Consider the following 26,605-nt stretch of genomic DNA (forward strand, 5'->3'; position numbering starts at 1 on the left):
CCTGTCCACAATATATTCAATGAGATATGTGTGATTTGCACAAACTTCAGTGTAATATGATCTTGTAGTCATAGCATCAATATTATTGAATATATCTTTGCATGTATATACATCTGTGTGTATATATATTTTTCATTGTATATGTTGAAATCTGTTTCTGTCTTTAACACACTTTTCTTGGTTAATGGTTTTAGTTTCTTCTATATTGGTTTGTGAAACTGCCAGTTACAAGGCTTCAATTGAGGCAATCAGATTGTTTCATTCTTTGTGTTTTAATTGGAGATTCGAGGACAGGAGCAAGGTCAATATTTGGCTTAATGTAACGCCTGAATAGATGCTTTCTTTCAGTCAGTATTCACTTCGATTGGTTGACGCCCTTATTGTACCTTCTGTTAACTACATGAAACATCACTCCTGGACCAGAAGTAGTTGTAATTGAGTCATCCTTGGGCAGTAACCTAAAGATTTCTGCCTCTCTACCTATCATTCATCCATTAAAATGTTTTCTGCTTTCTCACATGCTAATTTTGTTCTAATTCTTTATATCTGCAAGGTACCTGGTATTCTTCTAATATTTAACTTCTAATTCTAACAGAGTTATCATCTTTCAGCCAAAGAAAGCTAGCCTGTATAGGAATTGGTGTTAGAGAATGATTGTCAGATCGTAGAGAAGCAAAGTGTTAAGGATTGACAATTGGATGAGGAAGATCAAAAGACAAACCTGGACCTCTGTTTTGTACTAGGGAAGGGTATGCATGATACAGCAAGTCATAATAAGCCCATTTTGCATTAGGGGCTAGAAAGATGTTACCACAAATTACATGTAATGAGGGATGCTAGTTCCAGAAGTTTGTGATGCTTCTTCACAATGAAATGAGATCATTACAAGTAGAAGGCCTCTTAAAATTCTGACCTTAAGCAAGACATTGAAGTTAGGATTTTTTATTAGTTTGTTGGGAATCATCTTACTGCTGCTAATCCATGGGGCTGCTGTTGGTGGAAACCAGATGCAGCAGTAGATCCAGGTAGTTGCTGACCTATGGTGCTTGACTAGATCCCCAGCCTTGCCACTTCTCTTAAATGAAATTGAAGTCCTGAGAAAGGTGAGGATGGGGCTATCACAAAGGATTATGCATCTTAGAAAACTTTGGCTCCCGCAAACCGTAAGAAACCTCCCTACCAACTTTCCTTTTCACACCTTCCTTGTGACAGAAAACTCTTAATTTCTGAGTCTGCTCTTGTAGTCCCACCATCATTACTTGGTTGGTAACCAACATCTGAATTTAATATGACCTGTAGTTTGAAAGATAGAAAGATAGGGAGGAGATTAATCTCATTCAGAAATATTTACAGTTCTTCACTAATTATACCATCAAAAATTTAGGAAATGGCACTGGCTGGTGTGGCTTGGGTTGAGTACTGTCCTGCAAACCAAAGGGTTGCCAGTTCAATTCCCAGTCAGGCACATGCCTGGGTTGTGGGCCAGGTCCCCAGTAGGGAGTGTGGGAGAGGCAACCACACATTAACGTTTCCCTCTCTCCCTCCCTTCTCCTCAATCTAAAAAATAAATAAAATCTAAAAAATCAAAATTTTAGGAAATGTATTTAGATGGTTAGGAATTAGTTTGTGTAATATATAAGGACAAGCATTTATACTGCTGGATTGGATCATTTATGTTTATGCCCCTAACATATCTTTTGAAGGACCCTTGTCCCAGACCCAGTAGCCTTTCCATGTTCTTTTGAAATGAAAAAAGCACCAACATCTTAAATTTTTTCTTACGTTTTGTCATCTAGATACTGGGTCTTCTCATGAGAGCAATTGCATTTGGAAAGGGTATTGAACTTTAGCATCTGTAATAGCTGAATTACAGGGAAGCAGTTAACCATGAGAACAGAGTGAAATGGTCCTAATAAACCTCAGAATTCCTCCACTGCACTTAATAATTGATCCTTATGGTTGAGACTGCATTGGAGTTTTAATTAAAAGCACTCCCATGACATGGTTTTGAGTACCGCATCCACTTGAGTCCATACAAAGAGGACTGAGTACACTTGAATGATTATAATTAAAATCACCATGAACATTTCCACTGGAATTCCTGAAGCATTTTAGTTTCTTTTATACAGAGTGAGGAATTTGGGGGGAGTTTTATCTAATGTAGGTTATAGCAGTTCCAGTGACCACAAGTCCATACCGTGGTTATTTTCCAAGATCCTGAGTATGTATTGGTTAATGATATCTACGATATGACTAGATGACCACCAAAAGTTTGTGCTTTTCTTTCTAGTGTCTGGAATTGATTCTGGAATGTGACTGCCCAGGCACATCCTACATTACTCAGCCACTATTGCTTTTAGTTGTGGCTATTAAGTTAATTTTCTTCAGTGTGGTTTGAACAGGAGTGATATATGTCACTTAGGACTTGGTTCTTAAGAAGAGGATATACCTTCCAGCCAGAAGAAGACTGTTAATTGTATGAAGTGGCAAAGCAGGAAGATGGAAGAACTCTGGGCCCTCAGTCACCCAGGAATACCAGCAATGGGTCATTATATGAGTGAAAAGTAAATGTATATGTGTTAAGGTAAATAAGGTAATGATAGTTGGGTTTTTTGTTTTGTGTTTTTTTTAAAGATTTTATTTATTGTTAGAGAAAGGGAAAGGGGAAGAGAAAGACAGGGAGAGAAACATCAGTGTGTGGTTGCCTCTCGTATGACGCCTACTGGGGACTGGGCCTGCAATCCAGGCATGTGCCCTGACTGGGAATCGAACCAGTGACCCTTTCCTTCGCAGTCTGGTACTCTATCCACTGAGCCACAGCAGCCAGGGCAACAGTTGGATTTTAATCATAATAGTAGCTACTGTAATTCTTCTCAACATGGTATCTTTGACTACAGATAGAGTTCCTATTTTATCAATAATTCACTGAGTCAGAATAAGCTGTGATAGTATGTTATTGTGTAACAAATTACCCTCAAGCTTAGTGGCTTAAAACAAACATACATTATCTCACAATATCCTTGGGTAAGGGATCCAGACGTGGCTTAGCTGGGCACCTGTGGCTCCCACAGTCTCTTTTACAAATTTGTAGTCACCTGAAGTCTTTATCTGAAGAGAATGATCTTCCAAACTCATTCAAACTGTTGGCTGCCCTTGAGACCTCACTGACTTTTGGTTGGACACATCAATTCCTTTCCACGTGGGCAGCTTGCAACATGGCAGCTGGTTTCCTTGAAAGTGGGAGGCAAAAGAAGGTACCCAAGATGGATGTAAGAATCTTTTTGGAAACTTATATTACAACTGACATCCCCTGGTCTTGTATTTGGTTAATTAGAAGTGAGTCACTAGGCCCAGCTTGCTTCCAAGGGGAAAGCATTATGAAAGGGTATGAATAACAGGAGGCTGGTATCATTGAGGTAACCATCTTAATGCTTACCTACCACAGTCTGGCCCTTAGTGATCTGTGTCCCTTCCACATGCAAAATACACTTACCCCTTCCAAGGCCCTCTCAAAGTCTCCTCTCTTAACATCAAGTCAAAGCCAATAACCTTGTCAATTAAATTGGATACGAGTGCTACTGAGGCTCATAAGGTTTAATTTGTAAAGTACAGCTCCTCTTGATCTGCAGACCTTTGGAAATAAGGCTTTGTCTGCTGCCCCCTCCCCCAGCCAAGAGGGTGAGGTCACTGGCATATAGCAATTCTGAAATTTGGCTAGAAAAATGTTTGGAAATTCTTGATTATATTTCACAGCCTAGGAATAATTCTCCACTCTCTGGACTCTTGATTCTGCCATGAGTTGGCAGCTCAGTTGTTTTCTAACCTTGCTTACTGGCATTTTAATTTTTGGAATCCAGTGGTCTCTTTATTTTGAACTGTCTCTATCCTTGTTGCTCCAAGCTGATGGTGTATCTGCTGAGCTAATTCCCTTGAAAACTTTGTGAACTTCATGTGAATCTCATTGAGAAAAACTTCCTAGAGGCCTCATTATGTAGATCAGAGTACTTCTAAAGGTCCCCTTTAATCTCTTTCCAGAGCTTTTGGGTGACTAAATAGTACTCTGGGATACCAACTTTGATCTTTTGAAGGTTCCAACAAAAGATTTTATAGTTTTATTCTTAGTTTTTTTTTCTCTAGACCAGTTCCTAGCAGTACCCTGGATTTTATCTTTGCCTAGAAGCTATTTATTGATTTTAGCATCATCTGCCATCAATGGAGGCTATGGATTTTCAAAAGCATCAAATCCTGACTTGTTAACAGTCACTCCCTCAATTTTTATCTCTCCTTTCACATGTTTTTATAAACACCAAGGATAAAACAGCCAGAATCTTCAACACATTGTTGAAAGTCTCCTTAGTTCTACTTTCCACATTAACTGAAAATAATGGAATTGCTAAACTTTCTGCTACTGCATAACAAGAACCCTCTATACTCTTAATTTCTAATAAGATTTTTCTCACTGTTCATTACACCTTCATCAGAACTTACTTTTTAAAGTCCAAAATTTTTGACTAATCCCTTACAAATGCAAACATTGGACAAACTCCAAGCATTCACGCTAATGCTGAAAGAACTAAGTATTTGCTTCAGCTGCCACCTAACTCAGAAAAGACAGAGTTTGGAGATTGAGTTTAACCAAACTCAACTTTTGTTCAACTTAAACAAAAGTCAGTACTCTTTACAGGAATATAACAATCCTTCTACATGTATTTTTCATGATATCTATTATGCAATAAAAATTATTAGATATATGAAAAAACAAGAAAACATAGCCATATGCAAGAGAAAAAGCAACTGAGACCAATGCTGAGACAACTCAGATATTGGTGTTAGTAAACAAGAATGTTAAATTCCCTATTATAATTCTAGAGGACATAAAGGAAAGTGTGGGATTAATAAATGAGCAGGTAGGAATTTCAGTCAGTGAATAGAAATAATTTGGATATGGGATTTCTAAAAATGAGAAATATAGTATCTGGATGTAAAAATTAACTGGATAGGTTTAACAGCAAAATGGAAGTGGCAGGATCAATGAAGTTGAAAAAGGTACATTAAAATACAGAGAGGAAAGGATTGAAAGAAAATGAATAGTGCTTCAGTGACTTGTGTGATAATATCAAAAGTTCTTACAAACAGAATTTTTAAAAGGGATGAAATAACCTGCCTGGCGTAGCTCAGTGGATTGAGCGCGGGCTGCAAACCAAAGCATTGCAGATTCGATTCCCAGTCAGGGCACATGCTGGGTTGCAGGCCATGGCCCCCAGCAAGCACACATTGGTGTTTCTCTCTCTTTCTCCCTCCATTCCCTCTCTAAAAATGAATAAATAAAATCTTTTTAAAAAGCATTTTTAAAAAAGGGATGAAATAGAAAATCTGCTTAAATAATGTTAAACAATTCACTAAATTTGGTGAAAGATACATATATCCACATTCAAGAATGTCATAAAACCCCCAAAACAGGATAAATAAAAAGAAAACCACGTCTGAGCATATCATGAATTTGCTAAAGCCCAAAGATAAAAAGAAAACTGCAAAAGTAGCCAAACAAAATGATACATTACACGCAGGAACAATAATATGAATAATGACTGGCTTTTCGTAATCGGAAGCAGAGGCCAAAGTACAATGGGATGGCTTTTTTTTTTTTCTTTTTTTTTACATGCTGGGAGAGAAAAAAAGAAAGGAAACTTTTCAACCTAGAATTCCATATCTAAAGAAAATGTCCTTCAAAAATGGAGGTGTAAGAGACTTTTTTATATATAAAAAAGACATGTATTTCTTGCTAGTAAATCTGCATGACATTAAGTACTAAAGGAAATTTGTTCAGGCTTGAAGTAAATACTTGAGAATACTTGGATCTCCAGGAAAGAATGAAGAGCACCAGAAGTAGTAAACGTGTAGTTAAAAACTTTAAAACCTACTATTTATTCTCAGTTTTTACCAACTGTTTAAAACATTATTATAGTCAAAATTATAGCAATGTATTGTGGAGTTTATAGTGTGTATAAATGTAACATGTATCTGTATCATAAGTGATAAGTACATAAGTAGAACTGTATGTTTCAAATTCTTTACATTTAACAGGAAAGGGCATGATCTTAATTTCAAGTACATTGAAAAATTAAGGAGGTATAATACCTTGAACAACCACTAAAATATACTCAAGATAGCATAAATGTAAAATATACTAAGTGTAAAGAATTATAGCTAAAAATCAGTTAGCACTGGCTGGTGTAGCTCAGTGGGTTGGACACTGCCCTGTGAACCAAAAGGTTGCTGGTTTGATCCCCAGTCAGGGCACATGCCTGGGTCCCTGCTTGGGGGCCTGCGAATCACTATTTCTCTCACACATTGAAGTTTATCTCTTTCCCTTTTCCTTTCTCTGTCAATAAAATCTTTTTAAAAATCAATTAAAGCCCTGGCTGGCATAGCTTAGTGGATTCAACACGGGCTGGGAACCAAAGTGTCCCAGGTTCGATTCCCAGCCAGGGTACATTCCTGGGTTGCAGGCCATAACCCCAGCAACCGCACATTGATGTCTGTCTGTCTGTCTGTCTGTCCCTCCCTCCCTCCCTCCCTCCCTTCCCTCTCTAAAAATAAATAAATAAAATCTTTAAGGAAAAAAAAGTTAAAAAAAAAAGAACCTCTTTTATAAAAAAATCAATTAAAATAAAGCTCTAAAAAATACCAGTTCAAAAGAAGTCCAGAAAGGAGAACAAAGGCAGCTAAAACAGGAAGTTAAAACAGCAAAATGATAAACCTAAATCCAACTATATCAATAATTACTTTGAATGTAAAAGGACCAAATACTCCAAGTTAGAGATTGTTAAAATGGATTAAAAATAATGGGAATTAAGGAATATTTTAAAACATGATGAAACACTACGTGGCTGAAATTCTGAGATAATGAAGTTTTGAATACATTTATCATGAAATTAGGTCAATAACAAAATATGTATTTCAGTAAAGAAATGTGTTAAAGAGCAATTGGACATAGACAAGAGAAAATCAGTGAAATACAAAAAGACAACAGAACCTGGAGTTCTGTCTTTATTTTTTTAAGGTTTTATTTATTTACTTTCAGAGAAATCAGAAGGGAGGGAGAAAGAGAGGGAGAGGAACATGAGTGTGTGAGAGATACATTGATCAGTTGCTTCTTTCTCTCAGGGACCTGGCCCACAACCCAGGCATGTGCCCTAACTGGGAATTGAACCAGCAACCTCTTTTGTTCACAGGCTGGTGCTCAATCCACTGAGCCATACCACCCAGGGCTCCATTTTTTAAAAGCTTTATAAAATAACACCTTTGATGAGAGAGAGCAAGAGAAATTTTCTAACCAGCTGAACAAAAGGGTGAGAGACAGAAGAATGCAGAATAGAAAAACAATAGCTTTAGATACAATAGATAAACAACCAAGTGTATATCTAAATGAAAATAACTTCTTTGAAAAATATAAAATTGCACAAGGAAATATGGAAAATAATTCAAGGCTCAGAATGTCAGACACCACTCATTCTAGAAGAATGCCATTCAGATAAGTGGCTTTAATGGTGAGCACTACCAAAATACCAAGAAATGGTTTATTCCTTACATAAATTATTCCAAAAAATAGGAAAAAAGAAAATGTTGCCCAGTTTATTTTATAAGGTTCATGTAATCTTGGTTCCAAAATAACACAAGGACAATATAAAATAATGGAAAGGTTCATTTCACTTAGGAAGATAGATGCTAAAATTTTAAATAAAGTATTAGCTAACTATATTACCAGTTTCTTTTTTTATTTTTAGAGTGAGAGGAAATGAGTGAGAGAAACATCAATGTGATTAGAAGAAACATTGATGGGATGGTTTGCTCTTGCATGCTCTCAGCTGGAGATCTTCCCTGCATCCCAGGCATGTGCCCTGACTGGGAATTGAGCCAGCCACCTTTCACTTCTCAGGCTGTCACTCAACCCATTGAGCCACATCAGCTAGGGCTGTTATCAGTTTCTTAAAAATTAGCATATGATGGTCAAATAGTGCTTTTCCACAAAAAGCAAAGATTGCTTAATATTAGGAAATTTATTAGTCTTTAATCACATTAATAGAAGAAGGAAAAAAATCATATGATTACCTTAATGTAGAAAAGTGCCAGTTAAATAAACCACAGAAAAACATTAATAATACAATGTGCACTAAGGACAATTGTACTTCATGCTTTCATATTAATACTAAGAGTAAGACAGGTACATCTATTGTTGTTACCCTTCTTTGGCTTAATACTGGTGTTCCAGCCATCTCCTGGGAAGAAAAGGACTTAAGAGATGTAATGACAGGAGGAAACTAGATAGAGCTGTCATTAGTAGGTGATGTAAACATCTGTGCATGAAAGCCAATTATAACCTGTAAGAGTTTGGAAGATTGACAGCTAACTTACATAATCAGTATTTTGTTTCTCCCTCTGTGCCATTTTTGGTTTTAATTGAGAATTTTTTATTATTCTGGGGTTTTTTTCCTCTTAGGTGTTTTGTTCCTCTAGCTTCCTTCAGAATTTTGTCTTTGATTTTCTGTGTCTTGAATATGCTCTGCCTATGTTTACGTGTGTGTGTTATGTATGTGTATATTGTGTGTATTTGTCTTTCTTGGTATTCTCTGTACTTCCTGAATCTGCAGTTTTGTGTCTGTTATCAACCTTGGAAAATTCTTAGCCATTACTATGAATATTCTGCTTCTTTCTTTTTCTGGTATTCCAGTTATGCATATGTTATACTTTTTGTAATTGTTTCACAGTTCTTGGATATTCTGAGGCATTTTTGTTTTTATACTTTTTTCTCTCTTCATTTCAGTTTGGGAATTTCCTATTGACATATCTTTGAACTCATTTTTTTAAAGATTTTATTTATTTATTTTTAGAGAGAGGGTAAGGTATGAAAAGTCCAAAATCTCTGCCATATCTGAGTCTGTTTCTGATGTTTGCTTTGTCTCTTCATACTGTGTTTTTTCCTTGTGCATGCCTTGTAATTTTTGTTGATAGTTGGACTAATGTTCCAGGTTAAATTTTATGTTAATCTGGGTAGGAGCTGGGCTGTGTTTAATGGTTGATGTAGCTGTGGGTGCCAGGGGCTTTTGTTTTTCCTAGTTTCTTTGCTTTATTCCCACTGCCCCGCCCTCCCCCCCAGTGTACTTAGATTTGTCAACAACTGCTTTTTTAAAAAAATATATTTTTATTTATTTTTAGAGAGAAGGGAAGGGAGGGAGAGAGGAAGAGAAACATCAGTATGTGGTTACCTCTGGTGCACCCCCTACTGGGAACCTGGCCTTCATTCCAGGCATGTGCTGTGACTGGGAATCGAACTGGCAACCCTTTGGTTCGCAGGCTGGCACTCAACCCACTGAGTCCCACCAGCCAGGGTCCAATAACTCCTTCTTAAAAAGAGTCTTTGTGTGTGTGTGTCTTGCTGCTTGTTGCAATTCATTGTTAGACTGAGGCCCCATTGGTGTAGTAGTAAAGCATTGGGAAAGGGAAGCATTCTGTAATCTTAAATTTAACTCTCAGTTGGTCAGGGGGCTTAAGTCTTTGGACCATGACCTTCAGAGTGCTTCTCAGCCCTGACTGAGACAGGAAGACTAGAGGGGCTGGAGCTATCCAGTTGGCACTCCACCCAGTTCAAAAAACCCCTAGTACTTAGTTTTCCTTGGAGTTCAGGGCTTTGTTATAGAGAATGCTCTGAGGTATGTCAAAATGTTTACTTTTCCCTGCCCCCTGCCCCCAAAAAGGAGGTTCTACCCCACACACATACCCTGATTCCTAGTTTGAGAAGTTGGTGGAGTTTCTGGAGGTAAAATCCATGTGTTTGTGGGGGTTCCCAGGAGTTTTTAAGTCCCAGTCAAGCCCACACTAAACTTCCAACAATCCATCAAAATTGCCCACTAAGAATTTGTAGCTTATGGCTCCAGCAGCTTCTGCTTCAGGTCAACTGATACTTGCTGTGATTTTTCTGCAGTCCCCTAACTTTCCAGATTTTCAGGTGGTGATTTCCTTTGTGTCCTCAATCCCCTGATAGATTGTTTTAAGTTTTTTATTTTCAGTTTTTTGGATGTTTTTCTGGTTGCGAAGATGTGAGTGAAGGTCTCCAAGGTCTTATATGCTAGTTCTAAATAGAAAGTATGGTATTGTTTTTGCCTGACTCCGATAACCAGCCACAACATGTTATAAACACTAAGATTTCATTTTTAATTCTTTAGAGATCACATCATGGCTAGACTTAGCTTCATTATGGAGTCCATGAAGTCTGAGGGAAATTGGATCCTGGAAAACTGGAGTCAGATGTGACTGTGTAGCTTTCAGTGATTGGTTATGTCTGAGAGAGCACCTTAATTTTTAGGTAACATGTGGTGGATCAGTCTCTAGCTATGTCATGTTGAGATTGCTAATGCTAAATTAAGTAATTTTTAAATTTTTTAACAGCATTTATTATGTGTGCCACGTAATGACATTTTAGTCAGCTATGGACCCCGTGTTCAACAGTGGTCCCATAAGATTATAATGGAGGTGAAAAATTTCTGTTGCCTAGTGACATAATAATGCAGTGCATAATTCACATGTTTACAATGATATTGGTATAAACAAATGTACTGCATTCCTTTATAGTATAGTACATACCATTATCCATATTACATGATACTTGATAATGATAGTAAATATGCTGTGTTATGCTGGAGCAGCCTCATAGAGCTCATTTTTACTATAGCTCTTGATTGCATAATTTTCTCTTGTGCTTGACTTAATCTTATGTCGTTCTGTTCATCATAGCCCCTAAGTGTACAAAATCCACTGCTAATATTGCCATTAAGAGGCCACATCAAGCGAATGACCTGGAAACAAAGTTAAAAGTGATTAAAGACTATGAAGGTGGAAAATCAGTGATGGTTACTGCTCACCAGTCATGTATGTCCCATTCCACCACAGCTATGATCTTGAAAAACAAGAACAGAGTAATGGAAGCTGTTAAAGGATCTGCTTTATGAAGACAACAAAGTAACACAAATTTGAAAAGGACCCATATCAGGCATGGAGAAACTTCTCATGACCTGGATTGAAGACCAGGCTCAGAAGTGTATCCCTCTCAGCACCATGACGATCAAAACCAAAGCAAAAAGTTTGTTTGCGATGTGAAAGAAAGACTGGACCTGACTACAAGTGTTGAATTCACTGCTAGCTATGGCTGCTTAAGCGATTCAAGACCTGTTGTTCCTTACATAACGTGAAAGTGAGTCATGAGTCGTGAGTTGGCCAGTGTTGTCATAAAGACAGCTGAGGAATTTTTGGAAACTCTAGCTAAGCTGATGGTGGAGGAAAATTACTTGCCAGAGCAAGTATTCAATATGGATGAAACTTCACTATTCTAGAAATGGATGCTTCAAAGGACTCCTATCCACAAGGATGCCAAGTCAACCCCAGGTTTCAAGGCTTTTAGGGACAGGTTGACAGTCTTACTTGGGGGCAATGTTGCAGGCTACAAACTGAAACCCTTTATGATCTGGCACAACGAGAATCCTAGGGCCTTCAAGCAGATCAATAAGCACACATTGCTAGTGTACTATAGAAGCAATAAGAAGTTATGGATGGACCCAGCTTCTCTTCCAAGATGCTCTTCTGAACTACTATGCTAGCAAAATGGAGAAGTGTTTGGAGAATGACATAACTTTCAATTTTCATTTATTATGATAGTGCTCCTGGACATCCTCCTTTTATTGGTGATCTTCATCCCAATATCAAAGTGGTGTTTCTACCTCCAAATACTACCTCTTTGATCTAACCAATGGAGCAAAGAGTTTTAGCAGCTTTTAAAGCCTGTTACCTGAGGAGGACCTTTGCCCAGGTTATTACTGCAATTGAGGGAGACACTGAGAAGACACAGCTGCAATTCTGGAAGGATTACAACATCTATAACTGCATCAAGAACCTTGCTGGAGCTTCGGATGATGCCACCAAGGAGTGTAGGAGCAGCATCTGGAAGCAGATACTCAAGAGGTTTTGTCTAGGAATCCAAAGGATTTGACAAGGAGGAGGAGGTTGCCAAATCAGTAGGGCTGTGGTTGAGATGGCAAACAACTTTAACCTGGGTGTGAATGAGGACCACATTGAGGAACTCCTGGACATGGTTCCGAAGAACTAACTGAGGAGTTGTTAGAAGTAGAACAGCAACACGTAGCTGAAGAAAAGGCAAGAGAAAAGGAAACTGCAGAAGAAAAAGGAGAACCCTCAAGAAAATTCACAGTGAAAGGTTTAACAGAAGCTTTTGCAGATCTCAACAAGCCTCCTTTTAAAAGTTTTGAAAACATGGACTCCAACACAGAAAGGTTTTTCATTAATAGAGAGGAATGCTCATTGTGCATTATCTGCTTACAAGCAAATCTATGATGAAATAAAGAGGTCAAACCACCGTGGACATATTTCTAAAAAGAGTAACAGCTCCTCAAGAGCCTCAGGCAGCTTCTACAGGAAGCATTCATTGAAGGCATTGTTGTCATAGATGACAGCTCCTGTGGGTTACTGGCCTTGAAGACCTTTCAGTGGGACAAGATGTAGCAGTGGAAGACAATGATATTGCTGATCCTGGCCTTGTGTAGGCCTAAGTTGATGTGTTTGTGTCTTAATTTTTAACAAAAATTGTTTTTAAAATAATGCAAAAAAATTCCAATACGAAAGAGCTTATAAAATAAGCATGTAAAGAAAATTTTTTGTGCAGCTGCACCAATGTGTTTTTTAAGCTAAATGTTAATACAAGAGTGGGAAAGTTTTTAAAAAATTAAAGTTTATGTAAGAAAAGTACACTAAAGTCAGATTAATTTATCTTGAAGATTAGAAAAATATTTTTAAGAAATTTAGTGTAGCCTAAGTATACAGTAACGTCCAGGACCTTCACAACACTCACCCTCACTCTCCTAAGGGCAACTTCCAGTCTTGGAAGCTCCATTTATGGCAAGTGCCCTATATGGTGTACCATTTTTAATATTTTATATAGTATTTTCACCATATCTTTTGTATTTACATATATAAATGCTTAGCATGGTGTTAAGTTGCCTGCAGTATTCAGCAGGGTAACATGCTGCGCAGGCTTGTAGGCTAGGAGCAATAAATAAGCTATATTGCAAACCAGGTGGGTAGTAGGCTAGACCATCTAGGTTTGTGTAAGTACCTCCATGATGTTCACACAAAGAAATTGAGGAAGGATACATTTCTCTGAAGTCCCTGTAGTTAACTGACACATGCCAAACACTTTTTTAGTTGGTGGGAACACAAGCCGAGAGGGACAAAGACTTCTAGCCGAGAGGGACAAAATGGGGTGCAAGGAGTACATAACCAGCAAGAGAGAACTGATTAAGACAGGTTACCCACACACACTTCAAGTGTCACAAATCACCAGTGCACAAAACAGCAGACGTCTAAATCACTTTCCCTATCCTGAAGGCGGCAGCCGCAAACCCCCACTTCCCAAGTTCACCACTGTCCCTGGGTTTCCAGGTCCGAGGCGCCAGCGAACTGGGAGCCAGGCTCCCAGAAGCCCCCGCGCTTAGCTGTTGTGGAGGTATTGTGGAGGGGGACTGTATTTCTGGGACTCAGGGTCGGGCCTGAGAGGCCCCTGGGCAGCTGTATTACCAAAGAGGAGTCACTCGTAATGGACCGAAGGCGGTGATCACTAGACTGGGAAGGGAACAATGCTCGACAACTTCGTTTCCCGCTTTCAGAGCGGCTCAGTTCCTTCCAAGAGAACTACATTTCCGAAGGGGCGTTATTACGCAAGAGCACGCCCACTTCCGGTAAGGTTGAATTGCGGGCGAATCCGTGGGGGGGGTGTTCCGAGGCTAGAGCGGGAGGGACTGCGGTGCGTGGCGAGTGCGTGCGGGTGCGAAGGGGCGTGGGTTTAAGTGTAGGAGGATGCGACAGGTGGGTAGCACGGGCCGCACTTTTCTCCGTGGATGCTAGTCTCAGCCGTTGGTGAGGGACGGTGGGAGTTGGCTTGAGGGGTTAACGCGGCTGCGAGCCGGATCCCTGAGGAGGAGACCACTCTCCTCATACCCAGCCGCCCAGGAGCCAGCGTCGGCCAAACCTCGGAGGCCGGGGCGGCCAAACACCTAGCTGCGTTCAGTTGGCGATACGGACTGAGTGCTGAGGTAAGAGTGACAGGTGGCTGCGGGAAGCGCTATTCCTGGAGGCCTTCCGAGGAGCTGAAATTGGGGAAGGATGTTGACTTGCCTGGCGTCGCTTAACCGGACACACCCTTCGCAGATTTTTCGGCCTCGCCAAGGACCTGGGGAGAGAGCATCCGCTCTTCAGGATTTACCTCAGTATTGACGTGTCAGAGTCCTGTGCCGTTTGCACTGTGGGGTGGAACTAGGGTGGAGGCGAGGTTCCCAGTCTTATGGCTCAGTTATCTTCTAGGAAACGAACAAAAATATTCCCGGTCCACCCTCTCAGTTGTCTGTGTCCTCACCCCCCACCCCAGTGACTAAGTAGAAGGGAGAAAGAGTTCTACTCGCCCTGCCTGGTGGCTCATTTGGTTAGACAACCTGGTCCTGTACAATGAAAGGTTGTGGGTTCCATTCCTGGTCAGGGCACATATGTAAGGCAGCCAGTCGATGTTTCTCTCTCCCTCCCTCCTTCCCTCTCTGTCCCCTCTTCCTCTCTAAACTCAATAAATATATTTTTTTAAGTTTTTATTTATTATTTATTTATTTATTTTTAGAGAGAGAGAGGGGAGGGAGATAGAGAGAGAGAGAGAAACATCAATGTGTGGTTGCTGGGGGTTATGGCCTGCAACCCAGGAATGTACCCTGGCTGGGAATCGAACCTGCGACACTTCGGTTCGCAGCCCGCGCTCAATCCACTGAGCTACACCAGCCAGGGCCAATAAACATATTTTTTTAAATTAAAAAAACAAGCCCTGGCTGGTGTAGCTCAGTGGATTGAGCACGGGCTGGGAACCGAAGTGTCCCAGGTTCGATTCCCAGTCAGGGTACATGCCTGGGTTGCAGGCCATAACCCCCAGCAACCACACATTGATGTTTCTCTCTCTCTCTCTATCTTCCTCCCTTCCTTCTCTAAAAATAAATAAATAAAATCTTTAAAAAAAAATTAAAAAACAGTGCTGCCCTTAGCCACATTCTCTGTTTCTTTCACCGCATGCAGTCACAGTTGCTAATGGTTACCATGCACTTACTGTGGGTCAGACACAGTTGTGAGACTTTTGGGAGCATTAACACCAAACCTCAGAACCTGTGATGTGGAAACTGCTTTGTCTCCTTCTCACAGATGAGGACAGTGAAGCACAGAGAGGACAAATAACCGCTAGGAAGAGGAGCCAGGATTCCCATCCAGGACACACTGACTCCATACTCCTCCCTCTGTATTGGCTCTCATGTAATCCCCTCCACAGGGGCTCAAGGTAGGTTTTCTCAACCATTTTTGACCATTGAAACCTATTCTGAGAGGGTGAGTAACTTTAAAAATGTAGATCCCAAAAACCTCCACTGAATGTTTTTTTTCTTTCTCCTTTTTAAGAAACAGACTTGTTGTTCCACTTTATTTATTTATTTATTTATATTTTAACCCTTACACGAGGATATCTTTATTAATTTTTTAGAGAAAAAGAGGAACATTGAAGTGAGAGAGAAACATCGATCAGTTGCCTCCCATACATGCCCCAACCAGGGACTGCACCTGAAACCTAGGTATGTGCCCTGGCTGGGAATCCAGCTCACAACCTTTTGGTATACAGGATGATCCTCCAACCAACTGAACCACCCAGCCAGACTTATAAATAAGCCACACGTATTTATATATTTATTGGTTGATTCTTTAATGTGCCCTAACCAGGAATTGAACCCATTATCTGGGCATACTGGGATGTTGTTCTAACCAAGTGAGCTACCAGGTCGGGCTACATTTTTTGTTTCCTTAAATTTTCTGAACCAGTGTCTCTTATATGAAATAGAGATGATACTGTTATGTAGCTTGTAGGACTATTAGAAGGATTAAGTAAACCCATACCTGTAAACACGGGATATAGGCCCTGCCACATAGTAACTGCTCTATAGATGTCCCCTCTTAGGGTTGGCCAAAAGGTCTGTTACATTTTTTTCCATATGATGGCTCTAGTAGTGCTTAGTTGTCTTTAACTTCACTCAAAACAATTTTGTTAGATTGTATTGTGACAGCTGTTATAGCAGCATTCATAAAAAAAAAAAAGTTACCAAAATTGGTGAATTTTTGTATAGCCATTTTAATATTGAAAATGGAAGAAGATATGCAATATTTTTTAGCATATGATGCTTTATTATTTCAAAAAAGGTAAGCTCTGGCTGGTGTGGTTCAGTGGATTGAGTTCCGGCCTGTGAACAAAAAAATTGCCAGTTCAGTTCCTGGACAGGGCACATGCCTGGATTCTGGGCCAGGTCCCCAGCTGGAGACATGAGAGAGGCAACCAATCCATGTTTCTCTCACACATCTTTGTTTCTCTTCCTCTCTTTCTCCCTTCCCCTCACTCTAAAAAGAAATAAATAAACTCTTTTTTAAAGAAAGGTAAAAATGCAACTAAAACACACACAAAACTATTTGTGCAGTACATGGAGAAGGTGCTGTGACTGATCAAACATGTCAAAAGTGGTTTGCAAAGTTTCTTGGTACTATTGACATGTTGGCCAAATAATTCTTTGCTGTGTGTCTTATGCATTGGAAGATGTTTAGCAACACCCCTGACCTCTACCCACTAGAAGCCAATAGCAGGAGATAGTCGACATACTCAAAGTATCTAAATCAGTAAAGTTATTGGTGAAAGTGAAAAATGTGTTTTTTACTTTACAGAAAAAACAATGGACTTTTTGGCAAACCCAATATTATCATTATAACATGCTTTCAGAAAGCAGTGTTTAGAGGAAAGAAACCACAATTGCATCAGAACTTTTCATGATAGAGGAAACTTGGCTTAGAGGGCACAAGGGATTTTTTTATTTTTTTAATCCTCTCCCGAGGATATGTTTATTGATTTTAGAGAGAGAGGGAGGGAGACAGAAATGTCAATGTGAGAGCAAAATTCATTTGGTTGCCTCTAGTACATGCTCTGACAGGGACATCAAACCCACAACCTAGGTGTGTGCCCTAACCGGGAATCAAGCCCTCAGGCTTTTGGTGTACAGGACAAAACTCCAACTCAGCCCCCTGACCAAGGCACTACTTTTTAAAAATTACTATTTGTCACAATGCAAAATGAGAACCTGGGTCCACTGATAGTTTTTTGATCCAGTGATCTGCAAGCCACATAGATTCTTTCTGGGGAAGATGTTTTTTTTTCCCTAAGTCTTATAGAATCTACATGAATCCCAGCTAGGTAGTTGCACTGGGGGCATATCTTCTGTTTTCTGGTGTCCGCTTGAGCAAATAACTTGGATGATAGAGTCAGGCAGGCCTAGGTTGGTGACTAGGCTCCATTATTTACAAGCCATGCAACTTGCGCAGAAGACTTCACTTCCCAGAGTTTTCATGTATGAAGTGGTGATAGTATTTCCTATTTTCATTGAAGACTGTGAAGGTTAAATCAGAGTATTAATATATGCAGCCCACCTGATACATCTCTGTTGTTAACTAATGGGTGGCTTTGGGAGAGGGAGAAGTGCTCAACCTGAAAACCCAGAGCAGAGCAGAGAACCCCAGCTATAAATTACAGGACTCCTAGCAAGTGCCTGGACTGAGGGGGAGGTTGGGTGGGAGTGAGGGTGAAAACAGAGGGAGCTGATGGAAGGAGTTTCTAGACTGTGATTCTTAGTGTTGCTCGGTCTCTCACTACTGTTTTCTCCTTCTCCAGCTCTGCCCTCCCAGGTGAAGCCCTTCAAATGAGGAGCCAGGAAGAGGAGGTGGTGATGGGAATTGAACTTAAAGCCATGTCCCTGGTGAGTTAGTATACCCTCTTTTCTCCTTATAATAGTTTTGCTTTTCAGGATTTGGTAATGTTTCATTCTGAAAATTGCCTGCCTAATAGTTGCACCCTGGGGCCTGGTTTCTATTTTCTCCCTTTCTGATGAGTAGTGTGGTCACAGGGAAAGACTCATAGCCCAGTGTCATCTCAGAGCTTCCTCCTCTTCCTATTTGGTGTTTATTCTTCATTCAAAAAGTGACCCACCTGGCCCCTTCTCTTGCATTCAGTCTTTTTGTAAGAATATGACTATGTAGAAAGTCCTTTGAGGAAATTTGAGAAGGAACTGGGGATCTGCCTACTTCCTGGCTCTCAGAGAGCTTGCCATCTGCTGAAGAAATGAAAAGTCAGCAACCATTTATTTATACATTGTAACTAGTACTGCACTGGACAGTAGACTTCCTGTGGAGCAGTGGAGAAAGGTCATTAATAGCCCACATGAGCACCTTTGATTGCATAGAGAAAGGTGCCCCTTCCTCTGGACTGGTGAAGCTCTGTGACAGGCCACAGTCAGGCAAGTGAAAGTCTACTTTATTTTGCCGCCATTTTGCCTCCTTGGGGAGAGAGGTTGGGAGAACTTGAATCACAAGTGGTCCTTAAGGAAGTGATCCCTGAGTTGCTTCTTAAAGGAAGTGGAGGAGATCAAGGATAACCTAGGCCCTCGCCAATGTGGCTCAGTTGGTTGGAGCATTGTTTCATAATCAAAAGGTTGTGGGTTTGGTCCTCAGTCTGGGCACTTACAGTAGGACACTGATCAGTGCTTGTCTCTGGCATCCATGTTTCTCTCTCTAAAAGCAATTAAAAAAAAAAGTCCTCATGTGAGGAAAAAAAACTTAAACCAGTAAAAATTGCTTTCATTTTATATCAAAGTCCCAAGAAGCAACTTACATGAAAGCCAAACACCTTTTCTTACCAGATACAATGCCAAAAACATGTACTACCAAGGGAACTTATTTCTTAGAGCATTTAAACATTTTAAACAAAAACATTATTGTTGTCAGAGGGAAATGTTTTTTTTCTTCTTCTTTTTTCTTTTTTTTAAATGTTTGATTCCACAAATTTCAGAAAATAAACAAATAATCCCATTATCCTAATATTTTCTGAGTGCAGAAAATCAAATTTTAATTTATGATGACCTAAAATCCTAGTGTGAGGGAAACATTTTAAGAGTGTCAAAGTATGGCATAAAGGTTAATAACATGGACTCTGGAACCACACAACATGGGTTCAAATTCTATATCCACTATGTACTACATATATCACCTTAATTTCAGTTTCCTCAATCATAAAATGGAAATAATCATAATAGTACTACTTTATAGGACTATTGTGAGGATTAATGAGTTAGTATATTGTAAGTGTGTAGAGAAGTGTCTGGCACATACTAAGTACTATATAAGCATTAGTTCTATGTGCTGCTGTTTGCCTCTATGCCCATGATGTGGTTTTTCATACACACATATATAAGCTGAAGAACTGCAATATGATGTTTGATGCAGAAGAAGCACTGAACATGAGGATTTTTATTTACAGTGAGATATTAACTTTAAAAATAATCATTTACACTGAATTTGGGCAAGTCCTGGTTCTGGGTGAGGTGGACTGAGCACGCTCCACCCTGTCTTCCCCACTGAATGCTGCTAGAGAACCAGAAGAGGGTGTCTGGAGCAGAAGTTTGGGATTTCTAAAAAGAAAACAGTAGCAGTAAATTAGAAGGAAAGCACAAAACATGGAGTACCACCAAACATGTAGTATGTTTACTGTTTTTTTCCCCTCCCTGTATCTCCTAGCATAAAAGCCAGAAGTGCATATTGGCACAGATAGAAAGAACTACAAGAGAAACCTTTAGGTTCAGACTCAGGTAATGGAAAAGGGATCTAATGCTCAGAGAGCTGGGGCAGAAATCTTCCTTTTAAAAAAAACTTTCTTTGCCCTGGCTGGTATGGCTCAGTGGATTGAGAGCTGCCTGTGAGCTAAAAGGTCACCAGTTCAATTCCCGGTCAGGGCACATGCCTGGGGTGCAGGTCCCCAGTTGAGGATGTGTGAGGGGCAACTAAGTGATGTATTTCTCACATGTTGATGTTTCTCTCCCTCTCTTTCTCTCTCACTCCCCTTTCTCTAAAAATAAATAAAATCTTTTTTTTTTTAAAAAAGCTAGTAACTTAAGATAACTGAACAGAATAGGATTTGGAACATAGGTAGTCTGGGCTTTAGAGACCATGTTTTTAACTGCTGTAGTATTATGAAATTACGTAAAATATGAGTAAAACTTTTGTTAAAGTATTAAACCAAATGTTTCCCCTTTTTGTTCTCCTCCTCCTCCTCCTCCAACTTCTCTCCCATCCCTCCTCCATCCAGAGCCTGTAACTTTATTTAATTTTCACAGTGCTGCTGTGAGGTAGGTGCTAAAATTATTCCCATTTTCCAGGTGGATAAACCAAAGCACAGGGGAGTTAATTAACTTAGCCAAGATTACCCAGCTAGTCAGTGCCAGAGTCTGAATTCCTTAAAATAATCTGACTTTTTATCCTTAGATGTTGATATAAGTGAAATAACAGAATAAGGAATGGAAAATTTGCCAGCACCCATGCAGTGGATGGATGATTGGTACCACTTGCTAGCTGGCTCAAAAATTCAGGCCATGGAAGAAGAAAACACACATTGGTTGATGTGCTTACTTCATATGATCTCCTGATACTTCTTGGCAGATCATCAAAAAACAACTTTCCAAATGTGCTCTTCTCTTGTAATTCAAATATATTGTTATTTCAAAATAAAAGAATATTGTTAGGCATTTTTCCTTTCATTTTCTTTAAGCACACCTCTTAACACCTTAAGAACACTAAGATTTCTTGGAATATGTGTATAGATTGAAATCAGTGTTCATCATGTCAGCATCCTTCCTTCAGATGTTCCCAGAGCCATTTAATTTCTCCACATAGGAAGGTGATAGACCTCCTAAATAGATAAAATAATTTAATACTTGATGATATTGTTTTGAATGCAGTCAACTTTTAAAAAAATAAATGCTCATAAATTTCATAGGACTGTAAATGCACTTGGAGCATTTACAAGAATGTGTCTCATATTTTTTATTTTTCCTTAAGCAGAAAAGTTGTCTAGTAACTAACCACCATACCTGGATCAGTTAGACCCCACAGTACAATTACTTACACACATGGTTTTTTACCCCCAAAGTGTGGACAGCATAATCCTTACCTAGAGCCAGCTGAGTGCAGACATGAACACTGACTGAGCAAGATTATATTTGTGTCATTTCAGGATTTAGTGACTTTCACAGATGTGGCCATAGTCTTCTCCCAAGATGAGTGGGAATGGCTGAATCTTGCTCAAAGGACATTGTACAAGAAGGTGATGTTGGAGAACTACAAGAACCTGGTTTCAGTGGGTAAGAGTATCTACCTCCTTCACCTCCCCATAGGAATCTTTCTACCTGAGTCATCTCACATGCCTTTATCAGCATTTTCCTACAACATCCCTCTTCTCTCAGTCCCATTTGAACTGAGTTATAGTTCTGGAATAGCCACAGCATAACCAATTTTCTTATCTTATATGCAGGTCTTTGCCTGTCTAAACCAGATATGATCTCCTTGTTGGAGCAAGGCAAAGAGCCCTGGGTAATAAATGGAGAGATGACAGGAGGCCTGTACCCAGGTAAGTACAAGATTACTAGAGCTGGAAAACTAGTCTCAAAATGTTTTTCTCAAGCCCTGGCTGGGTATCTCAGTGGGTTGGAGAGTCATCCTGATATGCCAAGGTTGCAGGTTTGATCCATAGTCAGGGTACATACAAGAAGCAACCAATGAATGCAACAATAAGTGGAACAATAAATCAGTGTTTATCTGTCTGCCTGTCTATCTCTATCTGAAATCAATCAATAAAAAAAAAAATAATAAATTTAGCCCTTGCTGATGTGGATCAGTGGATTGAGTGCTAGCCTACAAGCTGGTTCTATCCCCAGTTGGCACATGCCTGGGTTACAGGCCAGGTTCCCAGCTGGGGGCATGTGAGAGGTAACCAATCTGTGTATCTCTTGCACATTGATGTTTCTCTCCCTCTTCCTCCCTTCCCCCTCTCTAAAACTAAGTAAGTAAAATCTTTTAAAAAATAATGAATGTAAAATGTTTCTTCTCTCTAAGACATGTTGGAAAACATCTCTCAAAATCCTTCCCAAATTGAAACATCTGATTCTAACTCCATTTTTGAAAGTGGTTCTTCTGTTTTTTACTGCTTTGTTGTACTACCTGTACCTTTACTGATTTCATACAGATTCCATAGTCTCTTTCTGAATTCTGTTATATTCCACTTATGTTGACCTATTTTTGCTCATAATCATTCTGACTCTCAACATTTCTGAATTCTTTAGACAAATTTGTGTATAGTTTTCTGAACTTGTTTAAAACTTTTCTGCCCTGGCTGGGTGGCAAAGTTGGTTGGAATGTTATCCCGTACACCAAGAAATTGTGGGTTTGATCCCTGGTCAAGGCATATACCTAGGTTGTGGGTTCAATCCCCAGTTGAGAGCATACAGGAGGCAACCAGTCAATGTTTCTCTCTCACATTGACATTTCTCTGTCTCTCTTTCACTCTCTTTCCCCTTCTCTTCCTTACTTTCTCTCTAAAATCAATAAAATATAACCTTAGTTAAAGATTTAAAAACAAAACAAAACTTAGATTAAATAGATAGTATTTTAGATTATAAATGACCACAACTGATACCACACATGAGAGAGAATTTCAATAGACCAGGTACAATTTAAGAAATGTAGAGACTTATCTAAGAACTGCCTCCCACAAAAAGCAAATACTCCAAATAGTTACACAAATAAATACTATAAAACCTTTCAGGGAAAATATCATCAATGTTGGTTAAAGTGTTTTGTGACAGAGAATAAAAAGAACTTTGAAAAAATGTGTTTATAAAGACAGCATGACTTTTAATACCAAAATCTTAGCCAAAATAGCACTCAGGAAGAAAATTACAGAAAAATCTCAGTTATGAGTATTGGTATAAAATCTTAAATTAAAAGTCATGTTGAAATAATATACCTTAGATAAGGAGGCTTTATTCCAGATATGTAAAATTAGATTGCATTGCCTATCTTCATCTAAGAGCTGTCAAAAACATTAATCTCTGTGGGTTCAGTAACTGTGTGTGTGATTAACCTGTTTTCCTTTGGGAAGTTTCCATTCTTCTAGAATTAAATAAAGAAGGCATTTGCTTTCTTAATATCTTTCAGACTTGGAGTATATGTGGATGACCAAAGAGTTATCTCAAAACCAGGACATATATGAAGAAAAATTATCCCAGGTAATGATAATGGGAAGACTTACAAGCTCTGATAACCTTGAATGTTCCACATTAGGGGAAAACAGGAAGGGTGAAGACCTGTTAGAGAGGGAGCTGGTAAGTCAGCAGCCACATTTTAGGCAAGAGACAGTCAGTCATATAAAGGCACTTATCGAGAAAAAAGGCCACTCTAACAAATCCAGGACAATTTTTCATCTGAATACATTATCTTATATGGGGAATTGCATATTCCCCACTGAAGAGAGAATATGCAATTTTGACACAGATAAGGAAAGCTTAAAAACACATTCATTTGTCAAAAAACACAAGCAAGTCTATGGAGAAAATAAACTTCTGAAATGTAAAGACTGTGAGAAAACTTTCAGCAAAATCTCAACCCTTATTCTTCATCAAAGAGTTCATACTGGAGAGAAACCCTATGAATGTATTGAATGTGGAAAAGCCTTTAGCCAGAGTGCCCACCTTGCTCAGCATCAGAGAATACACACGGGAGAAAAACCCTTTGAATGTACTGAATGTGGGAAGGCCTTCAGCCAGAATGCTCATCTTATCCAACATCAGAGAGTTCACACTGGAGAGAAGCCATATCAGTGTCGTCAGTGCACTAAAGCCTTCAGCCAGCTTGCACACCTTGCTCAACATCAGAGGGTCCACACTGGAGAGAAACCCTATGAATGTGTTGAATGTGGAAAGGCCTTTAGTGATTGTTCATCCCTCGCTCACCATCGAAGAATTCACACTGGAAAAAGACCCTATGAGTGTGTGGACTGTGGGAAAGCATTCCGGCAGAATGCTTCTCTCATACGACATCGGAGATATTATCACACTGGGGAGAAACCCTTTGACTGTATTGATTGTGGGAAGGCCTTCACAGATCATATAGGACTTATTCAGCATAAGAGAATCCACACTGGAGAGAGACCTTATAAATGCCATGTGTGTGGGAAGGCTTTTAGCCACGGCTCATCCCTGACCGTGCATCAGAGAATTCACACAGGAGAGAAGCCTTACGAATGTGCACTCTGTGAAAAAGCCTTCAGCCACCGTGGCTCTCTTACTCTGCATCAAAGAGTTCACACTGGAGAGAAACCCTATGAATGCAAGGACTGTGGCAAAGCCTTTCGGCAGAGCACACACCTTGCTCATCATCAGAGAGTTCACACTGGGGAGAAACCTTATGAATGTAAGGAGTGCAGCAAAACCTTCACCCAGAATGCACATCTTGCTCAGCATCAGAAAATACACACTGGAGAGAAACCTTACGAATGTAAGGAATGCGGTAAGGCCTTCAGTCAAATCGCGCACCTTGTTCAACACCAGCGGGTTCATACTGGTGAGAAGCCTTATGAGTGCATTGAGTGTGGAAAGGCCTTTGGTGATGGCTCCTATCTTGTTCAACATCAGAGACTCCACACTGGAAAAAGACCATACGAATGCCTCGAATGTGGAAAGGCGTTCAGGCAGAGGGCATCCCTGATTTGTCACCAAAGATGTCATACAGGAGAGAAACCTTATGAATGTAACATATGTGGGAAAGCCTTTAGCCATCGTAAATCCCTTATCCTTCATCAAAGAATTCATACAGGAGAAAAACCTTATGAGTGCCAGGAATGCAGCAAAGCCTTCAGCCAGATTGCCCATCTTACACTGCATCAGAGAATCCATACCGGAGAAAGGCCCTATGAATGTAAAGCATGTGGAAAAGCCTTCAGGCAGAGTGTACATCTAGCTCATCATCAGCGAGTCCACACTGGAGAGTCATCCTCAATTCTTCCCTCCTCCTCACCCCCATACCACCAAGTCCTCTAGATTCAATCTCCAAACACCTCTAGAATCCATCCACTTTTTCTCAATCCATGTCCCATCATCATAGCCCAAGACTGTTGCAATAGCATTACTGCCGTTTTCCCTTTTGCTGTCCTCAAGTGCATAATTTAAACTGTAGCTAGCTTAATCTCTTAAAAGTAAAAATTTGTATTCATGTTACTTTTCAATACAAAACACATTTTGAAGACTGTGTTAAATAATCCATTTACTCATTAGAATATAATTAGTGCCATTAAGGTTAGGGTTCGTTGCCTAACAGTCATGTTCAGCCACAAGTAAAACGAAACCAGTAGCTTAGGATTAAGAAACCTGCACATTTTACAGCAGACAGAGGACTCTTTACTCTGCTGCAGGTATGAAAGACAAACAAATTCTGAATCGAAAGATTCTGAAACACCAGTACCCTGGTGGCTCAGTGCTCCCTCTGCGTGAATAAATATGAGGACACATAGCATTGTTGATGAGGAACTCTCTTCACCTGACACTTAAGTGAAAATAGGCCAATTAGGACAAAAGCATTTGGTAGAATGTAGGACTAGCCAGGGACAGTATTAAAAAAAACCTCAAATAAGCTAGAAAACAAATAGATTTATAGCCATGAAATAAACTGAAAAAGGTAGTTAACACCTTGACCTGTAGAAATATACCATAGACAATTTCTGAGATACTTATATTGTTCTAGAGTGTAAAATAAAGCTTCCCATCTTGTTGTGTGAAACTAAAGACTGATAGCAAAACAAAACATACACTGTAAATAGCCTATAAATGTACATGTTAAAACATAGTTAAACTTATTTCAGAAGTAGATATGTGTCTATAGAAAGACTCAGTCTGGCCAGAGATGTAAATTCATTGATGTTCCAATAAAAATCCCATATATATATATCTTTAACTTATTTTTTAAATTTTATTTATTTATTTTTAGAGAGGGGAAGGGAGGGAGAAAGAGAAGCATCAATGTGTGGTTGCCTCTCGCACATCCCCTGCTAGGGACCTGGCCTGCAACCCGGAAATGTGCCCTAGAGTGGGAATTGAACTGGTGACCCTTTGGTTTGCAGTCCAGTGCTCAATCCACTGAGCCACACCAGCCAAGGCAAAATCCCAATATATTTTTAAGCTGACAAGCCAGTTCTGACTTCTTATAGAATTATGATATAGCAATGTGGCTAATAATAGATTAGTATGTGGCTAATGTATTGTATTACTCATTATTTGTTAATTGAGCTCTTAGTAATGTGCTAGGCACTGTTTTAGGTGCTGAGGATACAGCAGTGTGGAAAATGGATGGAGAATCAAATGGGAGAAGACAGAAAAAAGCAGAAATACACATGATGTGATAAGTATGTGATATGTACCATCATGAGAAATAATCTAAAGAAGGGCCTAGGGCCCTGGTTGGTGTGGCTCAGTGAATTTAGTGCCAGCCTGTGAAGCAAGGGTCACTGGTTCGATTCCTAGTCAGGGCATATGCCTGGGTTGCAGGCCAGGTTCCTAGT

At 39.6% G+C, this 26,605-nt stretch overlaps 1 protein-coding gene and 1 non-coding gene across 3 annotated transcripts in view; one reads left to right on the forward strand and one right to left on the reverse strand.

Annotated features, from left to right (window-relative positions):
• Positions 1-26,070, forward strand: part of LOC114511020 (zinc finger protein 470) — a 46,999-nt gene extending 20,929 nt beyond the window's left edge. Inside the window, exons 1-5 of one of the 2 annotated variants that reach the window (XM_028529606.2) lie at positions 15,130-15,427; positions 17,843-17,927; positions 21,233-21,359; positions 21,530-21,625; positions 23,212-26,070. In XM_028529606.2, the coding sequence (XP_028385407.2) occupies positions 15,264-15,427; positions 17,843-17,927; positions 21,233-21,359; positions 21,530-21,625; positions 23,212-25,091 (2,352 nt within the window). In that variant the 5' untranslated portion in view covers positions 15,130-15,263 and the 3' untranslated portion in view covers positions 25,092-26,070. Of the gene's footprint in view, positions 1-15,129; positions 15,428-17,842; positions 17,928-21,232; positions 21,360-21,529; positions 21,626-23,211 lie in introns of those variants that run through there. The other variant, XM_036012729.1, reaches the window with a different exon arrangement.
• Positions 18,991-19,125, reverse strand: LOC114511799. Its single transcript, XR_003685763.1, has one exon. It is a non-coding gene; the product is annotated as a small nucleolar RNA SNORA79 (small nucleolar RNA).
• Positions 26,071-26,605: the final 535 nt, after the last annotated feature.

Source organism: Phyllostomus discolor, chromosome 12 (assembly GCF_004126475.2).
Source record: "Phyllostomus discolor isolate MPI-MPIP mPhyDis1 chromosome 12, mPhyDis1.pri.v3, whole genome shotgun sequence".
NCBI lineage: Eukaryota > Metazoa > Chordata > Mammalia > Chiroptera > Phyllostomidae > Phyllostomus > Phyllostomus discolor.